The sequence below is a fragment of the Alligator sinensis genome, unplaced genomic scaffold (genome assembly GCF_000455745.1).
Source record: "Alligator sinensis unplaced genomic scaffold, ASM45574v1 scaffold203_1, whole genome shotgun sequence".
Classification (NCBI taxonomy): domain Eukaryota; kingdom Metazoa; phylum Chordata; order Crocodylia; family Alligatoridae; genus Alligator; species Alligator sinensis.
In genome coordinates, this window is record NW_005841949.1 from 266,658 (window position 1) to 283,774 (window position 17,117).

Here is a 17,117-nt window from a genome sequence, read left to right on the forward strand (position 1 = left end):
CGACCTGGAAGATGGCATAGAGTGCACCCTCAACAAGTTTGCAGATGACACCAAGCTGGGGGGAGTAGTAGATATGCTGGAGGATAGGGCTAGGATTCAGAATGACCTAGACAAATTGGAGGATTGGGCCAAAAGAAATCTCATGAGGTTGAACAAGGACAAGTTCAAAGACCTGTACTTAGGAGGGAAGAATCCCATGTACAGACTGGGAACTGACTGGTTAGGCAGCAGTTCGATAGAAAAGGACCTGGGAGTGACAGTGGACAGTAAGCTGAATATGAGCCAGCAGCATGCCTTTTTTGCCAAAAAGGCTAACAGCATACTGGGCTGCACTGGTGTGTTGCCAGCGGGTCAAGGGATGCAGTTATTCCCCTTTATTCAGCACTGGTGAGGCCTCATGTGGAGTACAGTGTTCAGTTTTGGGCCCCCCACTACAAAAGACATGTGGACAAATTGAAGAGAGTCCAGTGGAGGGCAGCAAAAATGGTGAGGGGGCTGGGGAACATGACTTCTGAGGAGAAGCAGAGGGACCTGGGTTTGTTTAGTCTGGAGAAGAGAAGACTGAAGGGGGGTTTAATAGCGGCCTTCAGCTACCTGAAGAGGGGTTTCAAAGAGGATGGAGGTAAACTGTTCTCAGTGGTGGCAGATGACAGAACAAGGAGCAATGGTCTCAAGGTGCAGCAAGGGAAGTTTAGGTTAGATGTTAGGAAGAATTTTCTCACTAGGAGGGTAGGGAAGCACTGGAACAGGTTACCCAGAGAGGTGGTGGAAGCTCCATACTTGGAGGTTTTTAAGACCCAGCTAGACAGAGCTTTGCTCGAGATGATGTAGTTGAGGATGATCCTGCATTGAGCAGGGGGTTGGACTAGATGACCTCCTGAGGTCCCTTTTAACCCTAATTTTCTATGATTCTATGAAAGGCACTAGCGTAGTCTCTTCTGGCTTTCCCTGGGCCAGGACAGAGCTGTGACTTAATTCCATGTTATGCCGTAGAGACACCTAGAAAAATTCTCACTTTGTGGCACAAAACAGTGCATCTTCATCATAGTGCATGTGAGGAATCTTTCTGTTCACAAGGCTGTTCAGGGTACATACAGCAAGGGCATGAGAAAATTGGGGCTGTGCTGTTTGGGAGGGATGGCATGCTCCTGTCCTTTTTGCCTGGACTCTGGGAACAGGAAATGGGGCAAGGGATTACAGCCTCAGCTAGGATTATCATCCATTACCAGCTCGAATGATTATGAAACACAGTCATGCATCCCTTCTCCTCCACTATTTGGAGAAGATAGCCAGCCCTGAGCTTCTTCACAGCAGTGCTTAGGCCTCATGGCTGCCTCTGCTACCATCAAGCCATGGTTTAGTGAGAGATGCATGGGTTTAATGAAAAGATGGCACTACAAGGTGAGATTGAAGTCCTCCAACTGGAGCCTGTACAGGAACTGGGTCAGGCTGTACACCTTGGTCCTGTTTCCGTTCTGAACCTCTCTCCATGGAGGGGAACAATGCTGGCTAACTCTAAAACAAGTCCTGGCCATCCTTCCCCAGCAAGAAGGGCAATTCCCACAATGCAGGGCCTTTTTGTTTTACTATAAGCCCTTTGGAAGGGAGTCTGGGTTTTTTTCAGTGTCTGTGGAGCATTAATACAGTGGATCCCTAATCTATGAGGGTTTCTGCTTGCACTACCCCAGTATGATAATATCCCCCCCCCCTTTGCAGTGAGATTCAAAGCTGCTAGTGTTAAGAAAAAATCCTGAAGAAAAGCAGCAGGTGGGCTGATTAAGCCACATCCCAGCTCCGTTGCACCCCTTTCTAAGGTTCCCTTGTTTGATTATCATCTGTATGCTAGATCCTTTCTATCCAGGCACTTTGGCATCCCCTGATCACAGAAGTATCTGAGCCACTCACAAGCACCTCATGGCTTTCCGGTGCAGCAGAGCAGTGTTATTATCCCCCTGTTTACAGAGGGGAACTAAGACTCAGAGACAGCAACCCAAAGCGACTCAGAGAGAGCGAACAGCTAGCCCAGATCCCATAGGAATTGAGTTTGTGACTCCTTTGTACCAAGCAGTACATAAAACACAAGAGCTTCCACCTTTCTTGGTACAGGTGGGCATCTGATGTGTTTTGCATTGTTTTTCATGACTCCCCTGAATTTGACCACATGCTTTACAGCCCTGTTTCCTTGCTGGGTAGGGCGGGGCAGAGAGGTTGAACAACCTGGATCCCTTCTCTCCCAGCAGTGGTCATTCTGTTTCCTTAGAAGTTCTCTTGGCTGGAAGCTGTGCCTCTCTGCTCCCCTCTGTTGCCACATAGAGCAAAACTGAGACATGACCAATCTGGCATTTCAGTTAAATTCAGTGGATGCCTGTGCCAATGTTTCCATCAGGGGAGGTTTATCACTACTCCAGTATCATAAGCATTTTGAAGTACTCCCAGACTCTAAGAGCTTCTAGTGACACGTGCAGCCACTTGACCCTCATTTCTGTGGCTTGCTCGACTGCCAGATACTTTTCATATAAACACATGCTGCTATGGCCCTGTGGTCTTTTCTGCAATCGTGTTCTCCGCCCCCCCACCCCCCACCCCAGCGTCAGTAGTTAGTAAAAGTGAGTGTCTCCGTGTCCACAGGGACAGTAGTGGTAAATCTGGCCGATAACCTCCAGGATTTTTCATGCCATTTGCTGGTGGACGTAAAAAGCCTCCATGGTTATGTCTATGCTATGTCTCCACCTTACACTGGCCCCATTGTACAAGATACTATCTAAACAGGTAGTAAAAGGTGGGGAAGGGGAGTTTAGTGGGCAGAGCACTGGACTAGCACTGGGGAAATCAGGTTCTTTTCCAAGTTCAACTCCAGACACATCTTGGTACCTGGGGTTAAGCCACATAGCTTTTCTTGTGCTTTCCTATCTGTAGACTGGACTAGTCCTGCCCTATCTCACAGGGTGTAATGAGAATAAGAGTCATTGATTGTGAGGAGCTCAGATACTATAGGCCTCATAAGTACCTTTGCAATCAAAATGGAGAAAGGAAATATCATCCCTGTTGTATGGCCAGGCAGTCAGGATGAGAGAAGTTGAGTGTACATCCATTCTGATACAGAGGTCTGACTGCAGCCAAGTGTTTGTCTGCACTGTGATCCAGAGATGCAGTAGGAACTCCTGTAAACATACCTGAGCATTTTCAAACTGGCTAGCTCAGGTACTGGGAGCAACACTAACTAACCAAGGATTCTGGATGAATTGTCTGTAGCTGGAGTCCAAGCTGCTGATGCTATGCTGCTCTTGGTGCTTGAGGTAGCTAGTGTACAGGTAGCTTAGATATATCTACTTGAGCTGTAGTCACACCTCTAGCAGTATACATACCTTCTAAGGGACTCACCTAGAAGACATCTATACTGGAGTCAGTGGCTCTAGAGGCACAAGGTTCTTGGGTCTCAAGCTGCTGCTTGTTCATTTCCCACAGGAAGAAGGAAGGATTAGCCGATAGGAAGGACAAGCCCCAAGAGAACACAGTTGGCTTATTGTCTCTGAAACACCAGCTCGGGCAGACTGGCGATTCATTGGAAAAAGTTTTTGTGAGAGAAAGGAGACCTAACTGAACCACCCCAAGAATTTGGATCTCCTGAGTCTGAGTCCCTGCTTTCCCAGGGCCTTGCTGTGTGTTAAATCACTCTGTTTTTTCTACATTTGTAGGCAGAGATAATACTAACCATACCTCCAGGGTTATTTGGCCATACTGCTGTCACCTGGCACTGCCAGAAGCCCTGGCTGGTAGTGCTTCATCTGAGAAGCACCATAGTTTCATCTAAACCAGAAACGCAGCTCCCCACCCACTCTGGCTCCCCACCCATGCCCTCAGGAGGGCATCCTGAGTTGCCTCTGCAAGCCAGACCATTTGTTAAGGGGTCTTGTTATGAACATAGCTATGGCTGTGAGTTCAGCTGTGGGAGGCCTGCCTGTGCCAATGGCAGTTATTAGTGAAATCCCTTTCATCTCTGTTGAGACTCAAGCTGACTCGTGTGCTCCACTGAGATCACTTACATACCAGGCCTGGCTGACTCTGTACAGGCCTCTGCTGTTCAGACCTGAACTCTCAGGTGAAGCACCACAGGCCAGGGCATCTGGCAGTGCCAAGTGACAGTCAGACCAGCCCCCAGGATCCCAGAATCTGTGTCCCCACCTTGGTGCAGTCCACTCCCATTGGTTAGTTTCCTCTTCCACTGACATCCTTTTCTTTTAAAAGGGCTTTAGTTAATTCAACCTTTCCTGCACACACGTGCCTGCTGCTGTCTGATACCCTTCAACACAGCCCCTGGCAGGCAGGGGGTGGCTGGCGAGCACTCTTTGATCACTTGGCTCCGCTCATTCTTTGCCAGCTCACCCTCTCAGCTGGAACGTTTCATGCTCCTTGTTTCCCAGGGTCAGCCTGACTCAGCAGAACTTCTTGCAGCCTCTGCAGTACCATTCTTCATGCCTAATGGGGCATTTGGAGGCAGCTTATCCCCAGGCTCCTCTAACCTCAATCATTAGTGGGGGAGATAGGAGGGGTGAGTGAAAAATCATGGTCCAGCTACAGCCTGACCCCAGGGTACCAGGCAGTGCATTAGCTCTGTAAGGCATAAGGCTCTCTTGGGGGGTGCCCCACTCCTCCCTTTTCCTTTCATTTTGAATCCTCTGGCAGTGCCCTCAGGAACTTGGGGTCTCTTGGCATTCCCAGCAGAAGTAAAAGGCTAATGTCATTGGCCTTGACTGGGTTAGCACAGTGGCAGGCTTTCCCACCCAGGGCCTGAGTGGGAGCCACCGTAATCTGGTGCACTGGGTGAGAAGAAGAATCTGTAGAGAGAGGATGATACTTCTGCCTTCGTAGCCTGTCAGTCTTTGTCTTCACTGCTATCCAGAGGGGCAGTTTGGCTGGCGTGCTCCTATCTCCTTTTGAAACAAAGCTAGCAGAGCCGGGTCAAACAGCCAAGAGCTTCTGTGCATGCAGAGCCTTGGAATATCTGTCCTCTCACTGTCCAGCTGGTTGGTAAGTCTGTAACCATCAGTACTGAATTGGAGAAACGGTTTCTCCAGTTTAGCAGTCACTGGCCATTCTGTGTGACCAGCTTTCACAGGGCAGAGCAGAGCAGGCAGTCAGTTATCTGTGGAATGGTGGCTTGTGTATGTCATGGACTCCCAATGCTGAGTATAATGACCTTGTGATGACAGTTGAATGTTTTCCACGGTGGAACAAAGGAAAAATGAGTGTGATGATTCAATTACAGCTCCACTTTGAATTGCAATGTCACTCCCTCTGTAGGTTAATTAGTAGCACAGTCCCCAGGCTATCTGTGGTACGGTTTGCGGCAAAGAACATTAAAATGCAGCTGCAGCTCATTAACTAATGACAAGGTGCTTTTCACATGGACTTTGTCCCTTGCAGTATTTTAGACACTTCTCTGAGAGATCAGGGGAAATAAATATTCAGGAGAAGGCTTTCCCACTGATTAGAGCACTAAAGGAGGAGGACACAGGAGATGCAGGTACACTTCTCAGTTCTGCCCCAGACTTCCTATGTGACCTTGGATCATCCCCTTGGTCTCTCTGTGCCCCAGTTCACCCCCGCTACCCATAGAGAATTGTTTGGATAAATGCACTAAAGAATATGATATACTGAAATAACATAGGTTCATGAATGGGAGTCAGGGAAGAATAATGTATGGTAAGTATAGCAGCAGAGATGTTTTCTTGCAGACAAGTCTCCAGACCTCTGTTTTGAGTCCATTAATGGTGATTTTAGGGGGTAAATTCCAATGGATTTTGTTGTTGTCCCCAAGGGCAGCTGTTCCATCCTCAACATGGAACAATCCTCAACATGGTTCTGAGATGAGCTGGGAGTCACTGACTCCCCCTTGCTACTCACCCCATGAGTGAGCACATGTATGATTTGCTTTGAGAAGCTCTCAGGAACCTTCCCTCAAAGCAATGTCCCATGCTGCAGGCCCTGGGCATGGTGTCTGTGCTGACCCTGCCACTACTCTTTGACTCTTTCTCCCCTGCAGGTACATTGAGAGGAAGGCATTTCTGGATCGGGTGGACCACAGGCAGTTTGAAATCGAGCGCGACATAAGACTGAGCAGGATGAAGCCGTGATGTGGATGTGGAAGTCCACTCCCCTGTGGACATGCTGGAGGGTCTGCAGGTGGCTGGCAGCCATCTACTGAGAACAAAATGCAAGAACAGTTTTTCTACCCAAGGCTTGACCCCTCTGTCCAAGCAGGTTTTTCTTTTTCCTGTCATAGTTAGGAGATGTTTGTCAATGGGTGGGGGCACTTCAGGGGTTAAATTGCTCAGCAGATGACAGTAGCATATAGTTCTCTCTGCAGGAGTGACTGGTATGATTCTGGTGGGCAGTATCCAAAAGCTGAAAGCCCTTGGCAGGGATCCTGTGCCATCTCTGTACACTTCTGGCAGTGAGATGGGTCAGGCAGACTTCACACTGCAGCACTGGCACAGACTGCAGGAGTTGGCACATTTCTGCTTAAACAGGCAAGGTCTAGCACAGCACACAAGGGAGGAGGGATGTCTCTACAGTACAGCAGTGCCCAAGAGCCTACAGAAGGGAGGATGAATTGAGACTTGCAACATGCTTGAATACAAAATAGCCTCCTGGGGTCACCACAGAAAGGTTTCCTGTTCCAGTCTTCTTTTTTTTTTTCAAGACTGCTTGGTAATTGTGTGTCATTCAGGCCTGTGGAATTCCAGGTTTCATCCTTTCCTCCTCCACTTCTCCAGCAGAGCCAGCTGGGTTTGATTCTCAGACCTCCCAGCACTCAACTTTCCTCCCGAAGAGTCTGAACTGTGTCTGTTTGTGTGTCTATTTTTAAGCAAGAAAATTAATAAACCCTTCCTCTGTTTTGTTCCCATTCAATTTCCCATGAAGAGGAGAGCAGCAGCAGGCAGGTATGGGGGGCTGAGTCCAACCATTCAGACTAATAAAGTATTATATATGGATGCTTTTGTGTTTGGGGGAGGTTTATTATTCATTATGCAATAGCACCCATCATACTGGGCACTGGATTTCCACGCAGTAATAGACGGCTCCTACCCAAAACTGTTTACAACCTATCCAGGCAAGGCAAGACAGGCACCATTTTACAGATGGGGAGGACAAATTAAGCGGCAGACCCTATGAAGGACGTAGGTGCCTGCAGTGGGACTAAGATAGCAGTTCCCAAACTGTGGTTTGCAACCCCAAATGGGGTTGCAGAAACAGCAGATGGGGTCACGAGAAATAAAATCACTTTAATTCAGGGATGGGCAAAATACAGCCTGTGGGCTAGATCTAGCCCACCAGGCAACTTCATTTGGCCCGCAGGCACCCACCAACTAATAGTACCCTGCCCAGCCCATGTGCCTCACTCCCACCCTCGTGCATAGATGGGCCTAGCCCAGCCAGTGCGCAGCTTACAGGCAAGGAGGCTGCTGCTACTGGTACAGCTGCGGGGGGGCCTGCTCGGCTTCCCCCACCCAAGCCCTAAGCCTTGTGTGCACTAAAGAAGATTGTCCCTGCCCTGCTCCATGGCTGAGCCTAAGAATCTGTGACACTGGAAGCAGCAAGGAAGATACCATCCCTGAATGGTCAGCATTGGACAGGACCCCTGCAGTTCACACATGCTCAGGTCAGTTATATGCTAAGTCATGCCTTTGGCAGGCTGATCTCCCCACATCACCCTGCCTGGTACATGGTTAAAGCCATAAATAAGACTCACAAACATCTCCTGTCCCATGAGACAGAGCAGTAAGCAATATTAGCCCAAAGTGCAACAGGAAAGCTGAACGCAATGTACTTGAGCAAATCATCCAAAGCAGCCCCATGTCAGTGCCAGCTCCTTCCAGCCTGTGCTTGCTATCCCAGTCCCTTCTCCCTGCACTGTCCCTAGAATTGTTTCTAAAGGGTAAAGTTTTATACTGGTCTAAGCCCCTCTGAGTGGCCAAGCCCAGAGCTGTGTGTTACACTGGTCACAAGTTGACAGAGAAGCCCCATCCTTTAACTGTTACTCATCTTGCAGGGTCTCATTCCCAACAGACTTAGCAAACTTGTGACTTGCTACTGTTGGATCCTAACATGGACGCTGTGTGTCCTGTGTCTGTCCACATAGCTGGTCTCAGGAAGGCTGCTGTCAAAATTGGCATCTTCACTGTCACTTTTGCTCTGGACGCTGATCCTCACTTGCAGCTCTTCCAGAGCTTTGATCCTGGTGAGATTTGTCACTCGTGACTTCTGCACCTGTTGATCAAGGCAGGTAGGGCTGCACAGGGTGCAACATGTGCAGGGTCTTGTGAACATGTCACTTCATGCCGGCAGCTGAACATTTCAGACTTTGGGGGCACTACCTTGTGGAGCGTGTTGAGGCTAAGGCCAAGTATTGCTTGTCAATACATGTCAGCAGAGGGGTCTGGTGAGTGCAGGGCCCCACTCTCCACACCCACCAACACCCAGATATACTCCAAACCAAGAATTTTGCCAGTAAACCTGCTTGAGCGTCATCCTCACTGGCTGCTTTGCAGGCTAGCTGACACTGAGGGCTCAAGGGTGGGTTTTGGGGACAAGCCCAGGGCTGGTTCACAAGTGAACTTCCAGGTTTGGAGCCAGTACCTGAGGTAGGCTTGGCTTCTGCAGGGCATGTCTAGTCCCAGTCTCACTGGAACCTGCTGCTCCTGCAGCATTGTAGACAGGCCCATGGCTGCTCAGGGGTGCTGGGTTATCCTGAGCTCCTTTGCTCTACCCTGGTTTTTTATGCAGCTGCCTGGGGGTTAGAACTGCAGAGGTAATGGAAGGCACCTACTTGTTGCTGAAGGGCATGCAGCCTCAGAAGGGTCACTGCCCTGCTCCTCTTCTAGGCCAGTACTGTCCTATTCAAGCCACCTGCCGTGTTTCATAGTTTGTAGGGTCGGAAGGGACCTTGACAGATCATCAAGTCCGACCCCCGGCCATGGCAGGAAAGAGCACTGGGGTCAAACGACCCCAGCAAGGTGTTCATCTAGCCTCCTCCAAGGTAGGAGCCAGCACCACTGCTCTTGGAAGTTGGTTCCAGATCCTAGCCGCCCTGACAGTGAAGTAGCGCCTCCTGATGTCTAGTTTAAAATCTACCCTCTGCCAGCTTGTGACCATTATTTCTAGTCACTCCCGGTAGTGCTCGGGGGAACAGGGACTCTCCCAATGCCTGATGGTCCCCCCCTAACTAGTATGTAACAGGCCACTAGATCCCCCCTCAGCCTTCTCTTGTGAAGGCTGAACAGGTTCAGGTCCCGTAGCCTCTCCTCACAGGGCCTGCCCTGCTGCCCCCTGATCATGCGAGTGGCCCTCCTCCAGACCCTCTCAATGCTGTCCACATCCCTCCTGAAGTGCAGCGCCCAGAACTGGACGCAGTACTCCAACTGCGGCCTGACCAGTGCTGCGTAGAGGGGAAGGATCACCTCCTTGGACCTGCTCGAGATGCATCTATGGATGCATGACAAGGTGCAGTTGGCCTTCCTGACTGCGTCCCCACACTGTCGGCCCATGTTCATTTTGGCGTCAATGATGATTCCAAGATCCTTTTCTGCCTCTGCACTGATGAGAAGGGAGTTCCCCAGCCTGTAGGTATGCTGCTGGTTCTTCCTCCCCAGGTGCAGCACCTAGGACTTGTCAGTGTTGAAACCCATCCTGTTCTCATCTGCCCACCCCTGTAACCTGTCTAGGTCCAGTTGCAGCCTATTCCTCCCTTCTAGCGTGCCCTTCTAGCGTGTTGTGCAGCGTCCAGCCCCTACCCAGGGACAAGCCTGCATCCTGCCTTGGTGGGCTTCTGTTTTGGGAACAGCAAAGAAAGTTGCTCCTGAGAACTTCTGTGGGAGAGCAAATTGTGCTGTTTGCATAGCCTTATCGGTCTGATCAGTGGATAATAGGGGGCCCGAGCTGGCTCTCACAGCTGTCTTTGGAAGTCTGGTCTTGTCCTAGTCATTAGGACCCCTGTTTGCCTGTAGTGCTCTAGAACTGCAAAAGAACTGCTCATAGAGGGTTTGCAGATACTAGAGGGATATTAACTGCAGTTCTGAGTACCCATCCTTTAACTGTCCCTCATCTTACAGACCAGATATTTCACTCTGACCAGAATGATCTTCTTCCAGAGAAACCTGTCCCTCTCTCTCTCTTGCTTTCTGAAGAGGTCTTAGGAAATACCAACCTCTCTGCAAACACAAATGTGTGGGAGAGTTCACAACCCTTCTAACTGACACATTGAACAGCTTATACCTATCATCCCTACTGTAATGGCAGGATAGGTTAGGGATAACTTACAGCAGCTAAATTCTTTCAAGTCAGCAGGTCCAGATGGGATGCACCCAAAGGTACTGAAGGAATTGGCTGAGGTAATTTCAGAGCCATTGCCTATCCTCTTTAAGAACTGATGGAGGTCAGATGAGGTCCTGGATGACTGGAAAAGGGCAAATATAGTGGCCATCTTTAGGAAAGGAAAGAAGGAGGATTTGTAGAACTACAGACCAGTCAGCCTGACCTAGATACCTGGAAGGACCATAGAGCAGGTCCTCAAGGACTCTCGTGTGAAGCACCTAGAGGAGAACAGGAACAGCTAGCATGGATTGACCAAGAGAAAGTCATGCCTATTCAAACCGATTCCTTCTATGATAAGCTGACAGGCTCTGTGGATGTGGGGAGAGCAATGGATGTGATATACCTTGACTTAGTGTCAAAAGCTTTGCTAATCTCCCTCAACATTCCCATTAACAAGCTAAGGAAATACAGACTAGACAAAAAGTCATGTAAGATGGATACATAACTGGTTGGAATGTTGTACTGAAAGAATAGTCATCAATGGCTCAATGTCTAGCTAAGAGGAGGTATCAAGTAGGGTTCCCCTGGGATCTCTCTTGAGTCCAATATTGTTCAATATCTTCATTAATGATTTAGATGCTGGGATTGAGTGCATGCTTAGCAAATTTGTGGATGTCACCAAGTTGGGTTGAGTTGCAGATAGGTCAGAAGGAAGAGGTAGGGCTAGGATCTGGAATGACTTGGGTAGACTGGAGAAGTGGGCCACAATTAACCAGATGAGATTCAGCAAGAACAAGTGCAGAGTCCTACACTTGGGATGTAATAACAACATGTACAATGGAATTGACTTTGTTCAGTCTGGGCCTTGTTATAATCTGGCCCCCTCTTTTTATCTCTGGGCCGCGTGGGGCCCTGTCTTGCTCTGTCCCCTCTCCTGGGGCCTCTCAATAGTGCTGCCCCCTCTCTGGCGCTGGGGTCTCCACACTGCTGTGGGTCCCCTATGAGGCATCCTCCAACCCCTAATAGCCTCACCCAAGCCACCAGTATATAAACAGCAACAAAACACCAGCCCCTGGGCTGTAACAGAAAGTAAAGCTGCCTGGCTAAAACATCATTCACGCCTACCAGGGAATACTCCATCCCTCTGCAGTGTCAAACGTTGCTCCTGCAGTCAGGCTTCCCCTATCTTCCCTGAGAGAGCTCCTTCCCCCTTGGCCTCAGCCCCTGGGCTTTATATGGGAGCCAGGCCCTGCCCCTTCTGGTCAGCTGACCTCCTCTGGTTGTCCTGGCAACCAGCAGCTGTGCTCATTACTCACTGCTAGGGCTCTTCCCCTAGCAGTTTTCTCCCTTCTTAGGAGCAGGGTACCTAAGTGCTCTGTGACACCCCTCCCCCCTCAAGATTCAGACTCACCGAGCCAGTTTTTGATTTTATCCGCCGCACATCCTGTTTCCGTTCTCTCAGGTCTTGGCTCTTTTTTCTTCGACCACCTAGACACCCAGAGGCGGAGGTTTTTAGGCACCTCCTACCCACCTTTTACCCAAGGTGCACCATGTGGGATTTCATGGGATTTGCCCGCCGCAGGCAGTCCCCCCACACTAGCCAACCTCGGTAGGTTGCAGTCCCTGAGGATGGTCCCGGACCTGGTGTATTTCTCTAACCGAGGTGTCGGGCACAGTACCGTAACCATTAGGAGTCCGCCTCTCGGCCGTCCCTCTGTCCTTCTTCGCTCGTCATCTACAAAGGGTTGACCCTCCTCCTCCTGCCACTTGACTGGCTGGTAGGGATTGGGTCTGGGTCTCTCTTGGGCTGGCTGGCCCTAACTGGAAGATTCTGCACCTAGGGGAGCCGCTCTGCCTCTTAGCAACAGGGTTAGGGTTCTCTGCTACACCCCCCCCCCTTTCTCTCTTGGCCGCGGTCTTTCTGTTTCCTCTAGCCTCTCTTCTTCCTCGTATTGCCTCAAGAAGAAATCAGCGCTTTTGTTCTTGGTTCCAGGGAGATGTTTTACCTCAAAACAATATGGTTGCAGACTAAGGGCCCACCTCATCAGCCTAGCATTGTCCGTCTTCATGCTCTGCAACCAGCGTAGGGGTGCGTGGTCCGTAATCAGCGTGAACCGCCGTCCTAGTAGATAGTAGCAGAGTGTTTCCACTGCCCACTTAATCGCCAAACGCTCTTTTTCTATCATGGCATAATTCCGCTCCAGTGGGTGTAACTTCCTACTTATGTGTGCTATCGGGCGCTCTTCTTCCCCCTTTATCTGGATCAACACTGCTCCAACAGCCGCTTTTGATGCATCGGTCTGCACCAGGAAGGGTTTATTGAAGTCTGGGGTATATAGCAGGGGTTGTAAGCACAGTGCTTCCTTCACCGCTCAGAATGCCTTTTCTGCCTCCGGTGTCCATCTCACCTTGGCAGGAGCCCCTGCCTTTGTCATCTCTGTCAATGGTACAACTAAATCTGTAAAGTGGGGTACAAACCTTCTGTAATAGTTGGCTAGCCCCAAAAAAGCCCTCACTTGTTTTTTAGATTGGGGAGCTTGGTACCTTCGCAAAGTCTCCACCTTGCTCAATAACAGTCTCACTTTTCCACTTCCTACTAGGAAACCTATGGTACATTTTTTTGGATTGGCCGTCAGCCCGGTCCGTCTCAAGTCTTGCACCACTGCCCTTAGCTCTTTGAGGTGTTCGGCCCATCCTTCACTATATATAATAATATCATCTATGTACACTGCAGCTTAACCCATATGGGGGGCCAAAACCCTGTCCATTAGACACTGAAATGTAGCTGCGGCTCCATGTAATCCAAATGGCATGTGTCGGAACTGGAAGAGCCCCACAGGGTGGTGAATGCTGTCTTCTCTTGATCTTCCGGTGCTACTGGTACCTGCCAATAACCTTTTGTCAGGTCTAAGGTGGAGATGTAGCGAGCTTGTCCAATGTTTTCTATCATTTCATCTACTCTCAGCATCGGGTAGGCATCAAACTTCGCTACTGCGTTTACCTTTTGGAAATCAACACGGAGACAAATTTTTCCATCAGGCTTAGGTACTGCCACGATGGGGCTCCACCAGTCACTATGAGACCTACATATGATGCCCTTCTCTAGCATCATCTCAATTTCTGCCTTGATCTGTGTTTGTAGTCGCTGAGGAATCCATCTCCAACTCTCCCGGATCACCTGGCCTGGAGGAGTTTTTATCCGGTGTACCACACCCCGAGCTTCCCCAGGCATTTCCTGGAACACGTCTCCAAACTCCCTGATTAGTTTGGCGGCCTGTCTCTTCTGTTCCTCTGATAGTCCCACGGCCAATTCTACGTTACCTGGCCCACTTTCCTCTGTCAAAGAGGGTCCTAATTCTAGTTCATCAGGATGAGAGGCCAGATACATACACTCTCGGTCTTCCCACTTCTTCAGCAGATTGACGTGGTATACCTGCTTCTTCTTTTGTTTGTCTGCCTGATACACCTCATAGTCCAGGGGCCCCACTTGGCATATAACTTCATAGGGTCCCTGCCACCAGGCAAGCAACTTACTCTCCCAGTCAGGTAATAGAACCAATACGTGGTCCCCCACCTCAAACTTCCTTTCCCGGGCACCCCGGTTGTAATATCTCACCTGACATTGCTGGGCCTCTGAAATTTCCTATGACCTTACTCCAAGCGGCTTCAAGGTGCTCTCACAGTTGTATCACATACTGGATCAAGTTCTGGTCTTTACCCTGTTGTTCCTCCCAACCTTCTTTAATCAGATCCAGTATTCCCCGAGGTGGCTGGCCATATAATAGTTCAGAGGGTGAAAACCTGGTTGAGGCCTGGGGTGCCTCTCTTACAGCAAACAACAAGGGTGGTATCATTTTATCCCAATCGTGAGGGCTCTCAGCTACAAACTTCTTTAACATCTGTTTCAGGGTTTGATTAAAACATTCCACGAGTCCGTCTGTTTGGGGGTGATAGACTGCCATCTTCAGGTGTTTAATTCCTAGGGCTTTACTCACTCCCTCGAAGACGCGTGAGGTAAAATTCGTCCCCTGGTCTGTCAACAGTTCCCTAGGGAGTCCTACCCGAGAGAATATCTTCAATAGCTCGCTTGCCATCTTTGGAGCGGATATGGTTCGCATCGGCACTGCCTCCGGGTACCTGCTTGCATAATCTAGTAGGACTAGGATATATTGGTTTCCGGTGCTACTTCGGGGAAGTGGCCCCACGATGTCCACAGCTACTCTCTCAAAGGGAACCTCTATCAAAGGCATCGGAATTAAAGGGGCCTTTTGGGGGCGCCTAGGGTTTGCTTTTTGGCACACAGGACAGGAGGCACAATGCCTCGCCACTTCTCGCAACAATCCGGGCCAAAAGAATCTTGCCCTAACGCGGACTTCGGTTTTGTCTCGGCCCAAATGTCCCCCCATAGGGAGTTCATGAGCCACCTTCAAGACAGCCCGTCGATATCGCCGAGGTACTAGCAGCTGTATGACCTCCTCCTCTCCAGGCTTCCCTTGCTCAATTCGGTACAAGAGACCATTCCGTACCTCGAATCTCGGTGTCGTCCTCATCAGCTCTGGCCATAAGACCTCGAATGACAGTGAGGGCTCCTCAAACACAGCCCTGCCTGGCTTGGCCAGGAGGGTCATTCACTCCCCTGGACTCACACAGTCAAGGAGCTGAGACCAACTGGGCATTAGGCCAAGACAAACCCTACACACTGTCAACCTCTTCCTCTTGTCCATGCCCATGCATTCAGTCCAGGGTAAAAGGAAGCAAACACTGCAGTCCTTTGCTAGAGCACTAGCAGTAGGGATAAGTAGCTGAGCTCAGAGCCCCACTAAGCTGGGCACACCTGCACCATGTGGTCTCTGGCTGGGCTAGAGACCTGCCTCTGCTTTTACTGTAAGAAAGGGGCTGCTGGCTGGGCATGAGGAGTCTCATTGTGGTGCACTGTGTTGCTCTCTGGCCATGCCCTGCTCCCAGCCAGCAGCCAGCACTCAGGGAGCAAGTGAAGGGTTTCCCAGTAAGAAAGTAAATGGAAAAGAAACCCAGATGGTGTGGATGGGCTTTTTTTTTAGCCAGTACAAAACAGATGGTAAGATGCATGCATGGCAGTGGAGCAGAGTTAGCCAGGTGATCTGCAAGTTGGACAAATCCAGACATGCAGTATAGCTGTAACAAATCACCTCTGGACAGAGGCACAGTTCACTGTAACCCAGCCAGCACATATTCTTGCTCCTTCCCTTCTTCAGCGTGCGCACACACACACACACACACGAGCAAGTGGTTAAAGCAGTGATTCTCCATCAGGAAGCACAACTGCTCAAGTACCATGAGAGCCTTTTAAGGGTGTTGGGGTGCCACACATTAATAGCACCTTAATGCAAACACCTACACGTGATTCACAAGACAAACCCAGATATTTCACTCTTAACAAACCTGTTGTGGTTTTCTGAGTTCTTTGCTACAGAAAAATTGCTCGATTATTTTTGAGAGGAAGCTAAGAGCAGGCATTTTCAAAGGGGTGTCTTTAGTCTAAAAAGGTTGAGAACAACTGGGTTAAAGTAACGACCTTTAGCCAACAATAATAACCCAACGTGTCATGGTTTGTTACCTATATTATAACCTGGGTTTGTATCTCAGAAGCCCAGCAAACTATGGTAGGACTCTGCCCATTCCTTTAGCAACCCCTGTGAGCTCTATAAAGGAAAAGACTTTGCAGTCATTCTGTCCTGTTTCCTATGACTGGGGCATGTGTTCAATCATGGTCAGCGGTTACTGTGATGCTTTGTGGAAGATGAGTTGCTGCTCTGGAAAGCGTCTCTTTAGCCTGCTCCTTGCCTTTGGCTTGCTGGGCCATGCCCCACTTGCAGCCAGCACTGGCCTCTCAAACCAAGCTGGCTTGGGCAAGTTCAGCCCTGCTGATGTAGGAAGTGCTGGCGGGGAGTTAGCATTGACCTGGTGTCCGGAGTGCTGTGGTGAAGGGAGTCCCACCTTTCTGAGGAAACCCAGGCCTTTACTACTTGCAGTAGTCTCCAGACATCCCCCAGCACTTTCTGCAGGACTGACTCAGCCAATCCCAGTGACTGGGCTAAGTTCCAGTTTGGGAAGTGCTGATTGCTGTCTAAATCTTCACTGTGGTTTCAACGCAATAGAATTTCTTCCCCTCCTGCACCAGTGTGCTGCTGCTGTGTGCAAAGCTGGATGTCAGAGGCAGCTGGGTGCTGGAGTTGTACTCTGCCAGCCAAGCATCACTTTGGGATGGAAGTTGGTACAGAAATGAAAGAAGATCTCGCTAAGATCATATCCCAGAGCCTCAGCTGATTATGTGAGGATCTGAGCAGTTATTGAGACAGTAGCCGTGAGGGAGCTGCTGAAAAGTCATGTCATGTCTTAGCCGTTACTGTTAGTTGTATTGCAAGAGCTGGGCTTCTGAAAGTCAGGCACTGTACAGAGAGGGGCTCTACCATGAGGTGTTTACATCTAAAGGGAAAGGTAGGCAAAGTGCGGTGGGGAAGTTTCAGGCACAGCAGAAAAGTGAGTCACCCAAGCTTACAGGGCAGATTTGTGGCACAGCCGGGAACAGAACGTAGGTCTCTAGAGCTCAAAGCTACAGCCAGCAGCCCAGATTCTTGTTCAGCTCCCCCTTTTTTACAGCTTGTCTTATCTCAATGGTCTAAAACCAGGGCCTGGTGGAGCAGTCTGGGATGGGAATCCCTACTTCCTGCCCTTCTACACTCATAGATTCATAGATGCATAGATACTAGGGTCGGAAGGGACCTCAATAGATCATCGAGTCCGACCCCCTGCATAGGCAGGAA

General features: G+C 49.8%; 1 protein-coding gene across 1 annotated transcript in view; it reads left to right on the forward strand.

Moving 5' to 3' along the window:
• The window catches only part of CFDP1 (craniofacial development protein 1), a 169,453-nt gene extending 162,458 nt beyond the window's left edge, over positions 1-6,995 (forward strand). Inside the window, exon 8 of the mRNA XM_025199745.1 lies at positions 6,044-6,995. Coding sequence (XP_025055530.1) covers positions 6,044-6,134 — 91 coding nt within the window. The 3' untranslated portion in view covers positions 6,135-6,995. The remainder of the gene's footprint in view (positions 1-6,043) is intronic.
• Positions 6,996-17,117: the final 10,122 nt, after the last annotated feature.